Source organism: Grampus griseus, assembly GCF_964374135.1.
Source record: "Grampus griseus genome assembly, chromosome: 2".
NCBI lineage: Eukaryota > Metazoa > Chordata > Mammalia > Artiodactyla > Delphinidae > Grampus > Grampus griseus.
Window position 1 is genome coordinate 156296015 of NC_139018.1, and position 22695 is coordinate 156318709.

Here is a 22695-nt window from a genome sequence, read left to right on the forward strand (position 1 = left end):
ATTCCTAAGCCAACCAAATCATGCATTTTTTATGAGAGGTTGCAACTTGCAGGAGATGGAAATGTTAGACACTAATTAATAAACGTGGCTGGTAAAGCAACTCAGACAACTCAGAACTCGGAAACTAAGCTGCAGCGGCAGCGTTAGAATACAGAGTTCAGTGGTGCTTTTCTGTTGATTGGATGAAACGCCTCTACCCTGTCAGAAGGTTCAAGATAAAATACAGTTGGCTTAAATATTCTGAGTTAATTTTGAACCAGAGGTTTTAAAGATTTGCTTGTTAGAGGGGCGTTGTGGTGGTGGTTTTGGTTTGCCTTAGAGTTGAAAGGGAACTGGAGATTACTGGATAAAGCATCGCTGATCTTAACAAGCTACTAAGAGTAGATAAACGGTGTCTTGGGTTGCACACGAACTGCCCATCAACTCCACGGTTGGTTTAGAGGGTAGTGTTATTTTACATCATCAAGTTGATGTTTAGTTGAACTCATACAGTTGGTAAATATTGCAGATGAATTACTGGAAAGCTCTCCAGGCCTGACAAAGGAGGTAGCCCACATAAACTGAATGTGTAGGGCTTCTTATGAGACATCTGAAATGAAGATAATACAGTTCCTTGCTATGCAATATAGGAGGTTGCGCTGTATGAAACTGTCACCATTCAACCATTGTCAGTCTACAAAAACGGCAGTTTCACATGATCAACCTAATAACTTGACATATCGGTGTTTCTGTGTAACAGATATAAAGCGGTTATATTGTCAAGGAAAATACTCTGTGTAGATGCAGGGGAAGGGTCATGATGCCTTTTTGTGGGTGAGCCTATGGCAGAAGTACCAGGAAGAGGGAGTTCTCCAGTTTGACTGGAAGAGAAGGGAAATATGTAGAGCAATGATGAGAAGTAAGCCTGAAAAGGTAACTCGGGGGCAAAGCATGGAGTTCCTTGAAAGACAGGCCAAGGAGCTGGAATTTAATTTGGCAGATAATTGAAAGTTTTTGTACAGGACAGAGACATGATTACACCTGCTTTTTCGTCAGCAGCAGTGTGTATGATGGTCTGGGAAACAAGGACCATAGTGCATGGAGACCAATGCAGGAATCTGAGTGAGCCGGAGTGAAAAAGAAATTTGGTGGAGACAGATCTAAAGTGAGAATTCCAAGAGGCAGAAAAGTAAGCCAGTTTAGCCAGGGTATTGGTTCCATGAGGGGTCTGGAAACGCAGACCCGGAGGCTGCTCCCATCCCTGAGATGATGCTTCTTCAGCACCAAGTTCAGCCCAGCACCGATGTTTCCAGTGAATGACCGAAACCCAAGTGCAATGTGGGCAGTTTTCACTGTCCAAAGGATATTTCCTATGGGGATGAGGCAGGGGTGTGGCTGGAATTGAGCAGAGATAATCCTAGGAAGCAGTACCAGGAATTGTCAGGAACTGAGTTGAGTCCTGGGAAGGGGGTGGAGAGATCGGGGGAGGAAACAGCTTGGCTAAGATTGGCTAAAACAGTTTGGCTAAGACTCCGAACCGGGTACTAGGAGTCTGCAGGCCCTGTGGGCCCAGGCAGAAGGGCCAGTTAAACAAAACGGGCATCTGCACCCAGAGTGCAGGTCAGCGAGGGAGGGGCGATGCCATCCGCTCTCCAGTCTGCAGGCCTTGCTTCCCCCAGTTCACAGGGTGTTGAGAACTGGGTAATGGTGACCATCTGGAAACAGCCAGGGGTTGGGGAGGGGGAGGCACCACGAGCCCAGCGGGCTGGGCTCTGGTTTAGGCCAAGGCCGTGTGCGAGCTGAGACCAAAGGTGGTCATGATGGGTCGAGGCTATTGTCAAAAGGACCGTTTATGTTTAAACCAGACTCATTTGTCTTAAAATGTGAGGTTATACTAAGTTTGTGGCCTGAAGAACCGTTGTATGGGAAATGTAAGGGAAATACCAGATCATTAAATCACTCCTCCGTGGCCAGGTCAGGCACTGTTACTTCAGCGTGTATTTTCCTGACTCAATTAGAGAGCGTGTCTAATGTAACATCTGGGTAACATCTGGAAGAATAACTTGGAGCATCCATCGTTGATTTTGGAAGACAGTTCCACAATCAGAATGAAATCGTGGTTAGAAAGGATATCTGTATGTTGTAAATTTTGGCTTATTAATCGGGAGTGGTTATACTCTAAGCGTCACCCAAAATCCTTGTGTGGTCTTTGCTGCGCTCGTGATTGTCATAGCATTGCCTGAGCAGCGCTGTAATCCTACACACCTCTTCTTACATTAAGTCTTTCCACTTATCTCCATTTTCAAAGTAGTTCTAGGTCCTCCCGTCTTCTGTCGTTAAAACAGGTAGATCTAAACAGAGGATTCCAGAAAAGCTAAATACTGTCGTTCAGTTTTAACTAGTTTCGCTTTGCTTTTCACCATATCTATTTGGGAGCTCAACTAATTGGATCATTTGTTTATTCTATCCCAAAGATGCAGTGACAGAGGGAAGAACCAAAATCTTATCAAAGAAATTGCTTTCTGTTTACAATAATACTGCTAAACACAGTAATAATACCTTCTACTGAAATCACAGCTAATGAGGCACCAACTCTGACAAGAGGTTTAAAAAGTGTCGTAGATTTACCTCTCTGAGTAATAGAATAGTTCCAAGAAAAAGTAAACTAATAAAGCATTAACATTCTTCTTAAACAGCAATGCTTCGAAAAGCCTTCCGCTTGCTTTTTGTTATGACAGCGATTTTTCATGCACGTTCCATGACTCCTATTTTGAGCCTATTCATTTTTCTTCTCATTTTAAGAATAAATAAAGCAAAATGGAAGCTCGTGTTATTATTTAGTATGAAAACACAGAACCGAATTATAGCTAATGAGCGTGGTAAATGCCGGGCCCTACCTCCTCTTGTTTGTATGTGTTCTATATACAGAAGGTAACATAGGCTGAGTAGCGAGGACGCCAAGTTACAGATGGGGTTGGGGAATGCTATTTGACAGCCGATTAGAGTAATCTGTCAGAAATGATGACTTAATCACCATAACAGACTCCAACTCCCCTCATAGAATTCCACCCAGAGTAATCTAATTTTCCTGCAGTATTTTATTTTATTTATTTTATTTTTTATTTTTTGCCAGGACTAAATGGTTTCACTGCTTGACTTCTCCCCTCTAGTGTACCACCCGATTGTAACAGAAATGTAAATAGCTAGTGTCATTACAGCAAAAAAAAAAAAAAAAAAAAAAAAGGCTGCCTTCGAGCCTGAGAAGCCAAAGCAGACATATAATTCTGGGTTCTGTAGGTTGTTTTCCCTCGCTGGGTTGTTAGTATATATGGAGAAAGCCGGCAGCAGTATTATCTGTATACTTCCCATGTGACCAAGAAAGGCTGTTCCTTCTAGTATGTTCTCTCAGCTTTTGAATGGGACCTTTTCCTTTTTCCCTCGGGGAAATCCTTTTGCTTTGTAAAATAATAATGACAATGATAATGATAACTTCACTGGGCACATACTATGCAGGCAGTGCTTTGAGCACGTCACATGTATCAATGGCTATTAGGAAGAAATAGTCATTTATTTCCACTCTAGGCTTTTTCCCCCTGGTTGTGATTTGCCATGGGAAGATAAAGGATCACTTACGTTTCTTTGTTATTGTCACATTCAAATCCCCTTTTATTCTTTGCTTTGGTCACTTTTATAAAAATATACGTCAGCAAATATTGGTTGAAAGTTTTCTGTGCATGTACTCTGTTAACTTAATTAATAGAGATGCACAGAGGAGCAATTTGGAATAGTACCGTGACTCAAGGCATAGAGGAATCCCATACACTGCTTCCACCAAGGAATCTGCATCTTCAGAAGGCGACTGTACTCAGTGTCATCCAGAATTTCCAAAGCAGTATTCAGATAAACAGGCATTGTACAATCCAGTTAGCATAAAGCCAAATACCGATGCCTATTGTTGTAAATGCTGACTTATCCAATAAGTGGTCTACACTTTGATTTTATAGATTCCAGTGTACTTTTTTGCACTAACACTTTTTTTGTGAAGAAACCACAAAATGTAGGATCAGTTAATGTCAGTGATTCAAAACTCTTATTCTCCTCTCGTAGAATAACTGACAGCTAATTTTGCTTGTTATCAATTTGTTTCTCATCAACATAGGTATAGAACATTTTGGATAACTTGGCCCATGAAATGAACCTCAGAGTCTAATTCCATTTTGCACGTCTATTTTAAGTGGCCTAAAGGGATTGTAGAAAAACTAGCATTTAATCTCTCTGGATTAGCTCATATAGTTCCCTTGTGGTCAAATGGCACATAGATTGGAGCTATACTTTCCTAATACAGCTATATGGCTGTTTTTTTCTTTGAATCGTGGCAGGCTTGTAAGTTTTCTTTCCTTCCTTTTTCATAGAGAAAATCTAGACAATCTTTTTTGTTCTGAGGCTAATTTAAAATATTTTACTTCCTCTTTTCCAATCTGGATGTCATTTATTTCTTTTTCCTGCCTCATTTTTCTTGCCAGGACTTCCAGTACTGTGTTGAATGGAAGTGGCTAGAGTGAGCATCCTTGTCTTGTTCCTGACCTTAGAGGAAAGGTTTTCTGTTTTTCGCTGTTTAGTATGATGTTACCTGTGGGCTTGTCATGTATGTCCTTTATTATATTGAGGTGCATTCCCTCTGTACCCACTTTATTGAGAGTTTTTTAATCATAAATGGATGTTGAATTTTGTCAGATACTTTTTCTGCATCTACTGAGGTGATCATACGATTTCTACCCTTCATTTTGTTAATACGGTGTATCACATTGACTGATTTGCAGATGTCGAACCATCCTTGCATCCCTGGAATAAATCCCATTTGATCATGGTGTATGACCTTTTTAATGTATTGTTGAATTCAGTTGGTTTCTGCTTGTCTGGAAAATTCTTTATCTCTGTTTCAATTCTGAATGATAACTTTGCTGGGTTGAGTAGTCTTGGCTGGAAGTTTTTTTGTTTTTGTTTTTGTTTTTCCTGTCATCACTTTGAATATATTGTGCCACTCACTTATGGCCTGCAATGTTTCTGCTGAACAATCTGCTGATAGTCTTACGGGGGCTCCCTTGTACATAGCAAGTTGTTCTTCTCTTGCTGCTTTTAATAGCCTCTCCTTGTCTTTAACTTTTGACATTTTAATTACAGTGTGCCTTTGTGTGGCTGTCTTTGAGTTAAGCTCATTTGCAACTCTCCGGGCTTCCTGGATCTGGATGTCTATTTCCATCCCCAGGTTAGGGAAGCTTTTAGCCATTATTTCTTTAAATAATAATTCTGCCCCTTTGTCTCTCTGTTCTCCTTCTGGGATCACCTAGAATGTGAATGTTAGTCCTTTTGTTATCCTGTAAGTCCCTTAAGTTATCTTCATTTTTTTCATAAAAACTCTTACTATTTGCAGATGATATGATATTATATAGAGAAAACCCTGGATTCCATCAAAAAACTGTTAGGTCTAATGAGCAAAATCAGTAAAGTTGCAAGATTTAAAATGAATACACAATAATCTGTGGTGTTTCTCTTCACTAGTAATGAAATATCAGAAAGAGAAATTAAGAAAACAGTCCCATCAAAAATAATAAAATACCTAGTAATAAATTTAACCAAGGAGGTGAAAGACCTGTATATAGAAAACTACAGGACATCAATTAAAGAAATGGAAGAAGACACAAATAATTAGAAAGGTATTCTGTGCTCATGGATTGGAAGAATTAATATTGTTAAAATGTCCATACTGCCCAAGGCAATGTACAGATTCAGTACAATCCCTATCAAAATTCCAATGATAATTTTCACAGAAACAGAACAAACAGTCTTAAAATCTGTATGGAACCACAAAAGACCCCAAATAGGCAAAGCAATCTTGAGAAAGAACAAAGCTGGAGGCAACATGCCCCTTATTTCAAAGTATATTACAAAGCTGAGGTGATCAAAAGAGTATGGGATTGGCATAAAGACAGACACATAGATCAGTGGAACAGAATAGAGACTCCAGAAATAAACCCACACATATATGGTCAGTTAATTTACAGCAGAGGAGCCAAGAATGTACAATGGGGAAAGGACAATCTCTTCAATAAATGGTATTGGGAAAACTGGACAGCCACATGCCAAAACTGAAACTAGACCACCGTCTTACACCATACACAGAGATTAACAAAATGGATGAAAGATTTTAACATAAGGCCTGAAACTATAAAACTCCTAGAAGAAAACATAGGTAGCAAGCTCCTTGACATAGCTCTTGATGATGATTTTTTGGATACTGACACCAAAAGCAAAGGCAAGAAAAGCAGAAATAAATGAGTGAGCCTACGTCACGCTGAAAATCAGCTCCTGCACAGCAAAAGAAACTATCAACAAAACAAAAAGGCAACCTGCTGAATGGGAGAAAATATTTGCAAATCATATATCCCAGGAATTAATATCCAGAATATACAGAGAACTCATAAACTCAGTAGCAAAAAAAAAAGTCTGATTAAAAAATGGGCAGAATATCTGAATAGACATTTTTCCTAAGAAGACATACAGATGGCCAACAGGCACATGCAAAGATACCCAGCATCACTATTCTTCAGGGAACTGCAAATCAAAACCACAGTGAGCTATCACCTCACCTGTTAGAATGGCTCTTACCAAAAAAACAAGAAATAACAAGTGTTGGTGAGGATGTGGATAAAAGGGAACCTTTGTCCACCGTTGGTGGGAATGTGAATTGATGCAGCCACTGTGAAAAATAATGTGGAGGTTCCTCAAAAAATTAAAAATAGAACTACCATATGATACATCAATTCTACTTCTAGGTATTTATCTGAAAGAAACAAAAACATTAACTCGAAAAAGATACCTGCACCCCCATGTTCACTGCAGCATTAGTTACAGTAGCCAAGATATGGAAGCAACCTAAGGGTTGGGTGAATGAATGGATAAAGAAGTTGTTTCATATATAAATATGTATGTATATATATGTGTATATATATATGTGTGTGTGTATATATATACACACACACACACACACACACATATATATATATACACACACACATATATACCATATAATGAAATATTATTCAGCCATTAAAAAAATGAAATCTTGCCTTTGGGCAACATGATGGACCCTGAAGATATTATGCTAAGTGAAATAAATCAGACAAATACTGTATGATCTCCCTTACATGTGAAATCTAAAGATTAAAAAAAAAAAAAGTCATAGATACAGAGAATAGATAGGTGGTTTCCAGAGGCAGAGGGTGAGGGGCGGGAAAAATAGGTGAACTGGGTTTTTTTATTGTTTTTTTCATTTAAATAAGCTTTTAAAGTATGTATTTCATATGTGCAAGTGAAATACATAAAAACATATATATACACGTACACATGTATGCTACACACATTCATATATAAGTTTTTATTGGAAAGTACCCTATAGATTGAGATGGCCTATTATGGAAAAGGAATTTTGGTAATGCTGTCGGTTCTTAGAAACCACCATTTCACAGCACAGCTAGGATATGCTAGGGGTAGGGCCGGTGTGGAGGAGTGGCTGGGGGTTTATGCTCCAGCCCGAGACAGTCCCACGAATCCCAGCTCCACTGCTGACTTCCTGTATGCCTTAGCCAAGTTCTTTAATCTCTCTCTGTCTCCCTCCTCCTTTCCCTCTCCCCCCACCTTCCCCCACCCCTTAAGTTCCTCATTCACATCTATCTCAGGGCTGTTGTGAGAATTAAATTAGTTAGCATACATAAAGAGCCTACAGCAGTGCTTAGTTATTAGCACAGAAAAATTGAGAGCACAGGGAAGATTTCCTCAGTTTTCACCAAAATTGCCTAAATTGTCCACTTCACTTAACAAGTGTGGCAGTGAGCTCCAAAACCAGCTTCGTCCTGATGATAAAAGCTGGTTTAGACCCATCCAACACATGACTTTTGTCATCTCTATTCGTTCAGAGGCGTCACTCTGTTAAAGATGCTTTTGCAAGTTTAGCGATGTCACCATTTTCAACAATCAGAGAAATTCAAAAGTCCTTATTCAATATGATAAGTCAACATTCCTAAAACTCCCTTTGTTTCTTCCCAGTCTCCTTTACGCAGAGCATAAGAGACAGTGACGGAAACGGCAGAATTTCCTACCTAGAGAGGTAGGGGAGCCTCTGTAGCTCTGGGAGTACCTTATGGTCATAGAAGACCCCTTGACAAGACACACACTTTCCTTTTGGGGGATGGCATGCATCCAGTTGGTGACAGTTCTTTTGAAACTTATTTTTGCCCATTTACAAAACTTTTTTGAGAAAAATTCAGGAAGCATGGGTGCCTTTGGTATCTCACAGTCCACTCTCCAACAAGATACCAAGTATCTTCTGCATGGGTCACATCTGCATTGTCAGGGAGCAAAAGGAAAATCCCAGTTCGTCTCTCCTGGCTGGAGTCCATTCATTTTCTCATTTGGTTGGCGGGTGGCTCTTCCGTGCATCCACTTCTTCCCTCTCCCTCTGTTTCTCCCTTGAAATATTTTATGGGCAGTAAGCCTAGAGCATGTGCCATCACGGCTGCTCGTCCTAGGCGTCAGGATGGGTTTAGTAATGATGTGCGTAACAGTGACGCTGTAAAACCCATTTCAGGTTAAAAATGGCTTGTTTTATTGAGTCTCATGTTTAAAGGTGGTTAACTCATCCATCAGTGATGGCTGGAGTTAAACAAGTTTCAACATGCGATCTCCTGTGTGTGAGGAACCGGCCAACTCACCTTCACCCGGGTCTTCTATCTTCCGGCCTCCACCTGGCTTAACTTAACACTGGCTATTTCAACTCAGAATCGCCCCCGCAGCCATCACAGGATTAAGGCAGAGAGATCTGGAGAAATCTTGCTGACCTGGTAGACTGTGCGACTCCAGAGAACTTGATTCGTGGATGCTGGTGCTTGTGGCCCAGCAGCGTCTCTGTCTCTGGGATGTGATGGGACTCGTAACGGGGCCTCTGCAGCTCCCTCCACGTGCTGTCACCCCCACAGGCTTTGGGGGATGCCATCTGCCCCACAGCTGTGTCCTCACCTTCATTTCCTTGAGCCACAGCTGGGCCCCCGGGTCACGCATCCAAGGTAAACGCGTTCAGGAGTGAGAAGCAGCAGGTCCTATCAACAATAAGGGAACTCAATTCTGGGACCCCATGTGTATGTGGCGGAGAAGCAGAAAGAGGACCAGAGGCCACTCACTCATCATTAGGAGGCAGGATAAAGGGTGAGGCTTGGTGCTGGAGGCTGGCGCCCTCCGACACTCACAGCTTCCCACGAGAGAGGAGGTGTGGGATGAAAACCAGCCCGAGCCAGAGAGGAGTGGCCTGCATGTGGTGAGACCCTAATCAGACCCCCGAGAAACAGCAGCTCAGGGGACTGTAGTCACAGTGCCCTAAGCATGTGATCGAAACTGAATACAGATGTAAGGGGAAGTAAACCAGCGATTTCTCCGGAAGCTACTTGACTCCAGTACCCGCCCCAGAGGGAGGGAGGGAGCTCTTACAATCCCCCCTTTCATTAGATTTCCTTTGCTTTTTGTTTGTTTAACTGAAGTGTAGTTGATTTACAATATTAAGTTAGTTTCAGGTGTATAGCAAAGTGATTTGGTTATCCATATATATGTATGTATTTATATTCCTTTTTTATTCTTTTCCATTATAATTTATTGCAAAATATTGAATATAGTTCCCTGTGCTATACAGCAGATCCTTGTTGTTTATCTATTTTATAGATTTCACTTGCCTTTAAATAAGTAGGGCTAAATAGAAACCAACAAATTACCCAGTACCCTACTGTTGAACATGAGGCAAGATGTCATTGTTCTGTAATAAAATGCAAAAGAAATTCACGTACAAAGAAATCTTCAAGGAAATGGGTTTGGAAGGCTTTCTTCATTGAAACGTAAACTTGATGAACTCTGTTAAGTCAAAGGTACTGCCAGGAACCAGGATCTGTTTCCAAAACACTGGATTTTGCCTCCCTGGGACAGGCCCTGCCACACGGGAGCCTGGTGTGAGACAACCAGAGCCCTGTTGTGGTCAAAGTTCGCTCCAAGGGCAGCTGAGTTGAACTCAAGTCTTAGACTCACTGCTGCTGTTTCTCCAGCCCTCAGGGAAGCTACCCTGTCAGTGTCACAGGCCAGAGGTTATAAAATGCCTAGACTCCTCTGACCAAGTAGACAAATCATGACAATACAGACCAGTGAAGGTTTTTTCAGACGCAGCTGATCCAGTGTGATGATGGAGTCTCACGTGAAAGGTGGTTAACTCATCCATTGGTGATGGCTGGAGTTAAACAGCATCAGTATAATTAACTGCATTAATAGTGCAGCCTCAGTATAATTAACATGCCTCTTAACATATAAACAACGGAATATTACTCAGCCATAAAAAAGAATGAAATACTGCCATTTGCAGTGACATGGATGGGCCTAGAGATTGTCATACTGAGTGAAGTAAGTCAGAGAAAGACAAATATCATGTGATATCACTTATATGTGGAATCTAAAAAAAAAAAGTACAAATTAACTTACCTACAAAACAGTTATAGATGTAGAAAACAAACTTATGGTTACCAAGGGGGAAAGCGGGGGGAGGGATAAATTGGGAGATTTGGATTGACATATATACACTTACTATATATAAAATAGATCACTAATAAGGACCTACTGTATAGGGAACTCTACTCAGTACTCTGTAATGACCTATATGGGAAAATAATCTGAAAAAGAGTGGATATACGTATATGTATAACTGATTCACTTTGCTGTACACCTGAAACTAACACAACATTGTAAATCAGCTATACTCCAATAAAAATTAATTTAAAAAACAACATGCCTCTTAGGAGACTCCTTGGGAGAATTCTTGAAGAGGATGTGCTCACTCCCCATAGACAGAAGGAGGAGGGATCCAGCCCCAACCCTCAACTCTGAGGGTCCCTTGCATCTGGTGGGACGTTAGGAGATTGGAAGGGTGACGGCCAAGTTCTCGGGCCCTTCCTCCTGTTGCTGCCATCGCCCCCCCCCCCATTCCAGTGCAGAGCACGGTGCAGACCTCTGACCTCCGGCCCCTCCAGCTCTGGGATTGGAGGCGCCAGTTCCCTGTCATGACAGAAGCACTGTTGTCAGGCTTCAATGCTTGACACCATGGGGGTCACCTTCAGTCCTTGAGGAAGGCCATGAGCCTCTGGCTGCCAATCCAGGGCAGTTCTGATTCAGGGCTGAGATGTGCATTGATTTTCCTGTACTTGAACTTCTCCGATCCAGGAATGTATCCCTCACTGTTGGTCTTGTCACGCTTCATTTACGTTGTGTTTGGTGAGTGATCTCTGGCGACATCGATTGCTTCCTCTGTTGGTTAGAATGTCCCATCATCATTCTTCAGGAACAACATGACTTAGTTTCTCTTACTCTGTTCCTTCAAATTTGTTGTTCCTTCCCTGAAGTGCCCTTCACTCAAGTCCTGGTTAGCGCCCTTCAAGATCTAACTTGACCATGGTTTCAGCTGAGATGCCTTCTTGCCGTTCCTTTGACTGTGTGGGGTGTGTCTCTTCTGAGTTCCCACACTGCATGTGAGAAACGGCTGGTCTGTCTGTCTCATCCTTGCGTTACATACTCCACCATGACCAGAACTCTTTTTCACCCATCATTCCCACCACGTAACAGATCATCTGGTCAAAGCAGAAATAAGCGAATGCGTGAGTGGTCTTAGCATCCTACTGGGTCAAATCTTTGACATCATTTCCTGTTACAGGGAAAGAATCCCTGTATTATAATTTGAACATTTAAACTAGAATACCCCTTCCTTTACAATAACTTCCCTACTCCGCTCAACAAATCTCCCAAAGTTCTTGGAATCATGAGACTTTGAAGAAGTGACACACGTTATGAGAACGACTCCTCCAAACCATGTGGTTTTTTTTTGTCTTCCTTGACATTTACGTCCTGTGTCTGATCAGGAATTTGTAACTCAGATGAACTGTTCGTGGTAATGAGCCATTCTTAATACAGTCCTGATTGAATACCTCTCTCCAAGAAGGTCACAGCGCTTTACATATGTTATCTAAATTGTCTTCAGAACATCGCTGGAGTAGGGTGACCACCATTCAGAATTCACCTTGGTCTGACAATCCAGATCTCTGTGAGGTTGACTTTTTTTCCCTTCAGAGCCCCAGAAAGACCGAAACCAAGTTCAAGTCTGCAGTGGCTGTAGCTACCACTGCTACATTCCTGAGCCTGGATAGTCTTAGGTCAGAATCAAAGCTATTTCTCTCAGCAGCAGCAGGAAAACCCAGAGTCAAGCCTCCGTTTAATACCCGTCTTAAAGCTCCAGATATAAAGCGTGATGCGAGGGCAGAGGAAGATTACTTTCACCCAAGGGGATACTGCTGGCGCCTTCAACTGAGTGTCTGTCTGGTGCCTGCAGTGAGTGAAGCCTGCAGTTCTTCATCATAGGCTCATAAGTCCAAATCCCGTGTTGGGCATTTTGTGGGGAAGCAGTGTGGTTTGGGGGAATCGGCACTGGATTAAGAGTAGGGAGCTTAGATTTCTGATCCCAACTCTGTCATTAACCATCTGTGTGTCCTTAGTGAAGTCACTTATTCCCTTCAGACCTGTACATTGAGAGCATTGGATGGAATGATTCCCAGGGCCCTTTGCAGCTTTAGAGTCGAATGATTCTGTCCTTACTGCTCCCAGATTTCCTCCTCCAGTCCTCCGTGCGCGTCACAGATGGATCTGAATGCTCACGGCACTCTCTCTGTGCTGCTTTTCTGATGCTGGTCACCATCTTTTCCCCTTTACATACGTGCCTATCAACGACCATGTTGGGTCGGCATCTTCCCAAGGGCAAGAGTCCTTCACTTCATTTTTGTGTCCTATACGTAACGTTGGTACACTTATCTCTTGTCTCCTATCCCTTGAACCTGTGACTCTCATTGGAGTCTTTTCAGCTCATTGACCTGTTACAGGTCTTTCCTATCTGGAAAGGAGAGACCCCGGCCCCATCCTCCTCCCCCATCCTCCACCGAGCCTCCTGTCTTCCCCACTTAGAGCTAATCTTCTTGAACTAGTTGTCTGCATTTCTCATATCAGCTGTTCCCTTTCCTGTTACTCTCCCGCTGCCTACAAGCTGGCATTTTGGCCCCTACCACCCAACAGAAACTGTGTTGATAAATTCCCTTAAAAAAAAAAAAAAATTTGTATTGCCAAACCCGGAAGGATACTGGGGCGTTTTCATCGTAGCGTCTAAGAGCACTTGCTCTGACCATCGCCTTGTTCTTGGAACTCCCTGCATGGCTCCAGTGGGGCCAGCTCTTCTGCTCCTGCCTCTCTGGATGGCCCTTTGCTCTGTCCCCCTTAGACTCCCCTTCCTGGCTGTTCTCCACGGTTCTGCCCCTGGCTCTTGTCTCTCTTCACTCTGCATTTCCCTCTCTGGACAGTTTCAGCCACGCCTGGGGCTTCCGCCACCTCCCAGAGCTGTCGCAACAGCTCAAAACCCACATTTCCAACTTCACCCCAAATGCAGCGTGTCCTGACCTGTGCCCATCAGTCTCTACACCCCCTCCCCGAACTGCTCTCTCGTGTTTTCCCGATTTAGGCAGTTATATACAGGACACAACGTTATATATAGGACACAAAAGTGAAATGAATAGGCAGTGATCCCACTACACATTCAGTTGTCCAGGCCTGGGGTCCCGCTGCCCCCTCATCCCTACAACCAGCCAGTAACCTCTGAGGTTTAGACCTTCCCTGCTGTACGTGGGCTGTTGCAGTAGCCTCTTAACTGTTCTCCCTGCCTCCTGTGTCTCTCTTCTACCATCCATCCTCCACACTGCAGCCAAAAATAACTCTTCAAGGACGCAGATGGGATCTCGTTGCCTTGCTCCTTAAATATTCTATGCCTGATCGTTGACTTTTAGAGGAAATTTCAGCTCCTTAGCACGTGGGATCCTCTAAGGCCTGGATGCTGGCCGCCCTGGCAGCCCCTTCTCGTGCCTTCCGCCCTCACACTGTGGACTCCCTCCAGGAGGACTGAGGGCTTTCTCACCACGGTGTCCTTGTGTGGGGTTGTCCATTCGTTTCAAGGGCCACCCCCTTCCTCTGCTGGCAAGTCCAACCAGCCTTTAGGACTCGAAGCAGATAGGCCCTTTGCCAAAATCCCCCCACCTCCCTCACCAGGCAGAATGAGGTATCTGCTCCCCTGGGCTCCCACAGCACCTTTTCTTAAAAGGCAGGTCGACTTACTGACTCCTAAGCATTCCATTCTCATGCTAGTCTCTTCTCTACAAATTGAGCATGTTAATGAGTGGAGTGAGAATACAAGTAGACCCCACAACTCCAGGCCTGTGTTCTGTGCATAAGAGCATCTTGCCGTTGAGAATAAACGAAGCAGCTCTGAATTATTTAGCCTCTTGTCCCCTGATACCGCTCCCTCTTACCTCTTCCTCTTGTGTTTTGAAGACCCTGGCAGCCATTAGGTGCACGTGGTCTCGACCGCCTGATAATCATTTCCCATCATTTCAGTGCCAGAGCCCAGTACCAATCCCCTTTCATTTCAATTAGATAAAGCCCAGAGCTGTGGCTGGCAAGTAAGGGAAGTCCACTGGGGAAATTAAAGGTTCAGAGAGAATAGGGCCCATTATAATAAAAGCATTTGCACAGCCACTGATTCCGTCTACCCTGTGGCTGCGGCGTTCCTTGGGGCAGGATGAAATGTGAAGCAAGAGAACCCATGGAAGTCATTTGAGGGATTTATTTTAATTGGAAATGGTGGCAGCTTTCTGTGCTCTGCAGATCTTCAGATCACGCACAGTGATGTGATTGGCGGCGCTTAAAGAACCGTAGAGCATCTTGTTCTGCCACGATGCAGGATCTTGGTTCCCCTTTGTCTCAGGCGCTTCCTCCTCCTACGTATGTACTGAATGTGACCATAAGCCCCTCACTCCCGCTTTTCCTCCTCCCCCCCTTTCTCCTTCCTTCCATCCTTTCGGTGCCTCTGCGTTTCCTGTTTCACACTTCGTGTTTAATAAAAATGGGATAATGGCACCTCAAATCAATCAACTGGTCGACCTTCAGATTACTCAGAACTCAACAAACAGCCATGCAGCAGACATAGAACGGCCAGAAGAAAAACAGATCATCTGTGTTTACATTTGTAATAATACAAGATAACAGTAACTTTTTTTTTTCTATGCCCCATTCATTAAGCACGTCACATGCATTTTCTCAGGTAATTCTCACGGCCCTGCTATGCAGGGGTCACCTCCAGCTCGCAGATGAGGAGACGGAAACTCAGAGGCGTTAAGACGCTTGCCGGAGGTCACGTAGTTGTAATGAATGGCAGAACCAGAATTACCTGTAAGATCCAGGCAGAAACCATATTGACTGGCAGGACCAGGTTTTGAACTTGAGTCTGACTGCAAAGCCCACGTGTTAAGATACCATGTCACAGCGCCCCGGGACTTAAAAGTACCCTGTTGCTGAACATCAAACACATGCTTGCATTTTAAGGTAGCTCGTTTTAACTGTGAGAGGTCTCATTATTTACGTGCCCTTATAACAATGTCAGTAGTCGTGTTGAATAGCGTGGGATTTCTGAGACTGTTTGTTCAATCTGCCTTACTTTCTCACTTTTCTATTTTTAGATGCATCATCCCATTCAGATGAAACCTGCAGATAGTGAAAAATCAAACGGTAGGTGGTGACTGACTGTCTTCCTTTAATGTCTGTTCCTTTAAGTGAAGACGTGAGGTGGGGGGCGGGAAGAGCTGGCCCCGTTGCTGTTTCTCTGGGGAAGGCAGAGAGATGTGCTCCCGGAAACCTCCATCGCGGTGGGTACCTCGCCCTCCTGCCTCCTGTGTCTCTGGGGTAAAGACCTGTGAAGATGCTACAAGGAACGGCTTTCTGTGTCCCTGTTTGGGGCTTGCTCTGTGTGGCCACCCTGTGGCTGTTGTTTACCTCCTCTGACAGCAGCTTGGGCACCCGATGGGGAGGGGTGACCTTATACTATGCAGAGAAGGTGAGTGAGAAGGGCATCGCCCACCAAGAATGAGGCTGTCTTTTTTCCCCCCTCCCTTTGGTCCTCTGGCTTTACGACTGTCTCACTGCACTTTTCTCTAGGTTGTATCCATGCATTTGCATCCACATTCATTGAGAATTCCGTCGGCTGATTAAATAAACATACAGTCAGTGCAAAAACAAAACGAAACAAAAATATGCATTTGATGAGGTCGGTGAAATAATTGGGACTTGCCTCTCCAAGACACCAAAGGGTTGCTAACCCCATTTCTCTCTGAAGTTTTTGCTCCCACCTCTGCAAACCTTCTGCCCCTGTTTTGTTCTTTGGACTGGCTGCATTGTATGTTAAAGGAATCGTCTACCTTCCTAGACCTCAGCCCTCTCCTGCCCCACAAGACTGACATGGTCAGCATGGCCGCCTTCCTCCGGGCAGCTCTGCACCTCATTAATTAGTCATGGAGCAGAAGCCGTACACTTAGAGATCTGCATTGTCTGCCAATGTAAATTATGACGGGGCTCTGCATCTCTCCACGAGGTATTTTCTTTTGCTAATTGTAGTGCATCCCATTTTCCGGCCCCATACACTAGACAGTTTCGAAAGAAATTCCACATCGTACGGTGGTGTCTGTCGGAGAATAGATGTTGGTGCTTTCCCCACCGTCTCCTCACCAGCCACACACTTCTCTGCAAGTCTAACTCCCTTTTTCCTCCAGTACTTTATCGCAGGCGTGGCGTTGAATGTCAGAGGGTCTAAAATCCACCCCTGCTTTGTTGTGGGATCTTGGTCCAGTCACCTCACTCCTTGACTTGACAGTTATTCATCGATTACTTACTATGTACCAGGCATGTTGCCAGAGGCTGGGACTGCAGCGGTGAATTTTTAAAAGAAGAAAAGGACACAAAAGACACTGTCCCTTACCTGCTGGAACTCACATTCGTTGTCACTGGTTTCAGTATCTAATAATCACTTGAAGACCAGACTTTAATCTCCTCATTCATAAAATGGGATTAATGCTAATTGCCTCTCATAGATGAGCTTTTTTTTTAAGACTCATAGAAGGTGTTTGTGACATCTGTAAGATGTTGGTCAGTGTTCCCTGGCCTTTAGGGGCCTTCGCCGAGTGTGTCTGCCCAGGCAGAAGGCCATCTCCTCGTGCCGATTTGTTCCAGGAGTGTGTGTTACGATCTGTTCTCTTCCTCCTGGGAGAGAGGCGGGATGGATCTAGTATTTGTGGGATGAATTCCATCAGTGAAGGTCATCCTGGCACATCCAGCCACCAGGAGATGCTCTCTGTCCTTTGGCCCCATAATTCTCCAAACCGTGTCAGGACACGGGCCATGGGATCAAAGTCTGCAGGAGGGGGTTCGTCTCAACCTTAGGCCATAGTGATAAAAACGTGACAGAAGAGAGAACCGAGTTGGAAATGTCTGACTTAAAATACCCAAAGAGTTGAACCGAGAAAGGGCTTCTTCTTCTGCATTTTCTCCTGTGCAGGTGCGAACCCTGACTGTCCACAGGGTGGCTGCCGGGAGGGCTCAGAATGGTCGGCTGCCCTTGCTGTCCTCTGTCTCCTGTGGGCACTGAGGGTAGTGTTTGCTTTGGATCTAAAACCACAGCAACAGAATCAAACTGCCGTGGGCACACCCCATGTTGCACGATCTCAAAAGCCAAGCAGGATTGGGCTCTGTTTTACTAAGATGAGCAAATCCTAAAAATGCCATTTTTCAGGAAGCGCCCCAGGGTAGCAGGTGAAATCTATTTTGAGGAGCCCGGACTTGACCCGGACCCTGCACTTATTGGCTGTGACCTTGAGCAAGTTCTCTACTAACCTCACCCAGCCTCCATCTCTCCCGCTGTAAGAGGGGCTCCGGAAGCCTAGTCTGTGCTCTTCCTGTAAGGCCCGCCTTACAGAGTCATCATGCAGTTAACACCCACAGAGCTTGGCGTAACACCCGGCACGTAGCGTGCGTGCAGTCTGCTACATCGGTGGCCTAGCTCCAGCCAGTTGAGGTAGTTGTTTTGGTGTATCCTGAGAGCAGAGGCCAGCCCTTCCAGCCTTGGGCTCTTCCTGCCAAAGCTTAGATCTGTGCACCTGAAGGAAAACCCCCAAACCTTCTTGCTGGGCCAGTTGTCCCTTTGCTTGCAGATCTACCTTCATTTTCTGAATTTCCAGTAAAAAGAAAAAGTCAAATAGTGTAAATGGACCAAAAGCTGCTTTGAAAGAGCTCTTCTTCACAGAGGCTCAGAGGGACCCCCACCTTGCATAGCCATGAGCAGACTTCAGGGTTGTCCTTGGAAGAATCAGGAGAAAGGTATCATTTCCCAAAGCCAGGGATAAAAGCTGCAAGCCTTTTCTGATTTCACATGACATTTTTAACAGGTAAGCATAGTTTCTGCAGCTCAGAGAGCACCAAGATTTCTTTGGCTCAGATGCTCGAAATAGCTCCTGTGGTTGTGAAAGAAGTATAACGAGCTCTAATTGCACTTTTTTTTGAGTTTGCTGACATTTATGGATGACACAAAGGGCTCATCACAGTGAAACAGTTACTCTCTTCATTATCATTGTGTTCAGATTTCCCGAACTTTGTATTTGCTGAGCAAGGCTCATCACAGATTCATTAGTGATGGACAAACGAATTCCGGAAAAGCAATCACTCTTTTAAGCTTTTGTCCATGCAGGGATTCTGACAAAGCCCAGAAATGTTAGTCTGCTGTCTCTGCCCTGCACTTTACTCTCTTAACCGAACGGGCTTCTGGAATCTCCACAGCTTCCTAGAACCTGCCCTTCCAATGGCTCTGATTTCAGCTGCAGTCTCCAGCACATTTATGTAAACTCCTAGCATCTTCCATTTCTTATGCTTCTACTGCGCCAGGTATCCAAACAACGGATCCTCCTCTGGATTGGCAATACGACGTCAGGGACTTTGAGAAGAACACACTGAGTATATACCCAGATTTCAACAGCACCCACCTTTTTTGGTGATTTTTCCCTTACACCTAGTTGAGTGGATGGTACAGGAAGGGCATTGGAGGAGGCCTGGATTACTTCAGGGACCAGCCACACTCACACACACGTAGTCACTCTTTATCATTCTCTCTCCCATTGGAGGGCCTGTTTTCCTGCTTTTAACCTTCCATCACTATGCAGAAAAGGCAACCAGCCGTGCGAGATCGAAAGTGAAACGCAGTTGCTGGATCTGAAGTCGGTCCAGCAGTGGGTGACAAGGAAGTCGTGGCGGTTGCCTTTGGTTCTGTTTTTGGAGTCTCGAGAGCTGGAGCCAGTGTTCACTGTGAGGTCGCACTTCTGACATGAAGGATTATTTTTGACTCTGTAGGCAGAGTATCAGAGCTTTAACCTCCAACCTCACAGCTTGTCAGGGTCCTTAGAGCCTCGAATCCAGAAATGCCATTTAAACGCCCCCACACACACCGCCAATCTCTTTCCTCGAGGCCTCTGAAACCCCCCGTGGCTGTGCTTCAAGTTCCGAGCTCACAAGAGTCAGGATGACCCGATATTGTCACCCTGGGGAGGGCGAGGCCTTTGGAGATAGGAATCCAGGGTGTTCCTGTGCAGTCACTTGCTGATGTACTAGAAGATGAAGAAACCATTTTGAAATTCAAAGTAGAGAGACCCGTGGATTCGGAGGCCGTAATTAAATGCCATATGTTAGCACTAACACATTGAAAAGTTGTTAATTAATTCAGGCCGCCCCGAATCCAGGTGTGACTTTGACAGATTGTACACCGGTGTGTTAGCACAGACTTACAATTGGGGGGGGTTTTAAAAAATGAAGTTTCTAGTCCCTGAACCTAAAAAAGTCCCCACTTGTATTTAATATTAACCCCTTCTCATTTATACCACGGAAGGGGAGCTGGCAGTGGTCACTGGTATGAATCCACTTTCAGTTCTGCTACTGTTATTGACGGCAGCAACCCCACCTGTGCAGCACGTGGTAGGTGAAGTATTTCCCCTCATTCATTCATTGGTTATCCTAAAGGAAAACATACTTTTTCTTTAGGGGGCAAACACCTTTTCTTTTCTTTTTTTTTTTTTTTTTTTTAGTTCCCCTAAAGCATTTAGCAGAATACTGTGAACATGGTAGGTTTCTCTAAGCAGTTGGCATTCTTGTGGATTGAAAAAACTGGCGAGATACTTAACTGCCCATGAATACTTAGGAAAAGCCCACCAGGAAATTCATCAAACATTTATGAAAAAGTTCAGTGATTTCAAGATAATTAAGTTTGTTTAAAATGTTGACAAAGCTGTTTAGCGATCTTAAAATGGGGATCCTAGGAATAAAAATTTTCACTGGAAGAGCGGGAAAACTCACTGAGAGGAAAGCTAGATCTTTGTAGCTATTCCCATTTTGCCATTAAAGCAAACAAGGCCCAACTGTGAAAACCACAGAGCTACTTCGGCTTGCAGAAGGTTGCCAACATCCAGGTTCCTTTATACATGCACACACGTGCCGACACACACACACAGGAAAGGAAGTTAGCGCTTTCAATAGCGTATGGAGGGTGCAGATTTCCTTTTCTTTTTAGCTAATACTTGTTACTGAAAAAAGTGACAGTTATCTTTCATTTCCCTGCCTGAGTTTACCGCTTCATCGTGCCTAGGAAGTCAGGATTTCTTCGTAAATGGTTTCCATTTTTTGTAAATCCATCTTAGGAAAAAAGTCATACTTGAGCTTCTCGGGAGCTGCGCGTTTAGCTGACTATAGCATCCCGCACCCTGAAGCTCAGACCCTGAAAATGGTCTTCGCTAAATACCGTCATTATAGGTTTATCAGAGAAACCAAGGACCAACTGGGACTTTATCCTTTGCTTTTGTTTGAAAACCTGATTCTTCAGGATAAGAAGAAATACAACAGGAATTTTTTTCTACTCGTCGAGGTATCAGCCATAGCTTCCTCGGGGTAGGAGTCCCAGAGATGAGGGCAGGAAGGGATCAGGGCGGGGGGGCAAGAACTACAGCTGCAAGTTTTCCCTCCCTCCCCAGCCCCATTTCCGCCAGTCCCATCCGTTCCCCTTCTGCTTCAGGGGAATGCCACGTGCCCTCAGGGCCACTGGAGTCCTCGCATGCTGAGGAGTCTGGCATCGCACTGGAGGTCAAAGGCTCCCGTTGGAAAGAAAGCACCTCTTCTGGGGCATCTGATGCTTCTAATTCTTAGACCCCAGTGCCAACACAGCCCTCAACTTACTCTGCTTTCACCAGTTCCTAGTAGATCATTGGTAGTCCACTTACTCTGACAGGAGAAAGAAGGACTTCTGAAATTTAAAACTCATCATCTACATAAAGCAAGTGGAGTACTCAGCAGCCTCTGCTGGGGAATCAGAGCCAGTGACACCCCCTTTCTCTCTGAGGAAGCTCAACACAGGCGGTGGCCCTGGACCACCTGTGACCTTCCTTCTGCATCCAGCCCCTCTCTGCAGATGAAATAGAAAATGGTCCATATTGTGCTTCAGTCAGGCTGCCTTCCTCCGTCCACCACAAAGACAGTCCTTATTCATTCCTGACTCTGCGCCTTGTTCGGTTAGTACGTGATGCGCCCAGCACACTGCCAGTCCATCCAGACCCTGCCCGTGCTTCTTAAAGCCTGGTTTCAATTCCACATCTAACATCAAGCCTTTCTCAAACTCTGGTACCCGATTCGTAGTTCACAAGGATTGTGTAATTGTGGTTTTCAAGCTGTGTTCTTTGGAGCCCTCGTTTCTCTGCGTTGTCTTGGGAGCCGCCACCAGTGTGGAGAGAGAGGCTGGGTAGAAAGCGATGCTGAATTCCATGTTCAAGGGCTTCATTCAGCCAAAGCGTGTAACCAGGCTGCCTTCTCTCCACCACTTGAGAGAGAGAGAAAGGAAAGAGAAGAGGGAAAAGAATCAAGTTGAAACCTTCATTCTATGGATGACAAGACTCAGGTCCACAGAGGTCAGCTCGTCCTCCAAGGTCACCCATCACCTTCATGGCAGCACTGGAACGAGGACCAGGGTCTCCCAGTCACAGCACTGCCCTACCCTCCCAGCCTCATCTGCCTCCTCTGGACTTGTGAGAAACACAGAAGAGTGAGCAGAACCCTGGGCTGAAGAAGGTACCAGATCCTGGTGCAGGTTGGGCCACCTCCTTGTAGAATGATCCTTGGCCAGATCCTTCCCCCGCTGGGCCTTGGCGTATCTTTAGAGTCAGACAAAACGTCTTCCACGTCTGTTACTTCCGGCCTGGGAGCCTACAACTAGGCGCTCTTAGCCCCTCAGCGCCACCCTTGTCCAATATAGTAGTCACGTGCAGCTTTTAAATTTTAAATGAGTTAAAATTACATCCCATGAAAAATTCACTTTCTCGATCACACTAGCCACCTTTCAAGTGCCCAGTGGCCACACATGGTTTTCACTACTGGGGTGGACGTCACAGACCAAACTTTCCCCTTCTCCCCGAGTTCTACTGGACGGAGCTGCTTCAGAGTAAGTGAGTCTCTGTTCCATTATAGATCTTCCGTCCCGGCTCCTGGAAGACACAGACCAGGGATTCTGACTTACGTACCCGAAGCAACTGGCCCTGGCAAGTGTAGAATACACTCTTGCCAGTTAAATGATAATGAGACACTTACTGTCCAGAAAAAAGAGTAAGAAAAACAGAAATAAAAGCCAATTAAATAGCAATGACA

At 44.6% G+C, this 22695-nt stretch overlaps 1 protein-coding gene across 7 annotated transcripts in view; it reads left to right on the forward strand.

Moving 5' to 3' along the window:
* Positions 1-22695, forward strand: part of CELF2 (CUGBP Elav-like family member 2) — a 527424-nt gene that overhangs the window by 428650 nt on the left and 76079 nt on the right. For all 7 annotated transcript variants that reach the window (XM_082648491.1, XM_082648492.1, XM_082648496.1 and 4 more), the window contains one exon: positions 15660-15708. In XM_082648491.1, the coding sequence (XP_082504617.1) occupies positions 15660-15708 (49 nt within the window). The remainder of the gene's footprint in view (positions 1-15659; positions 15709-22695) is intronic.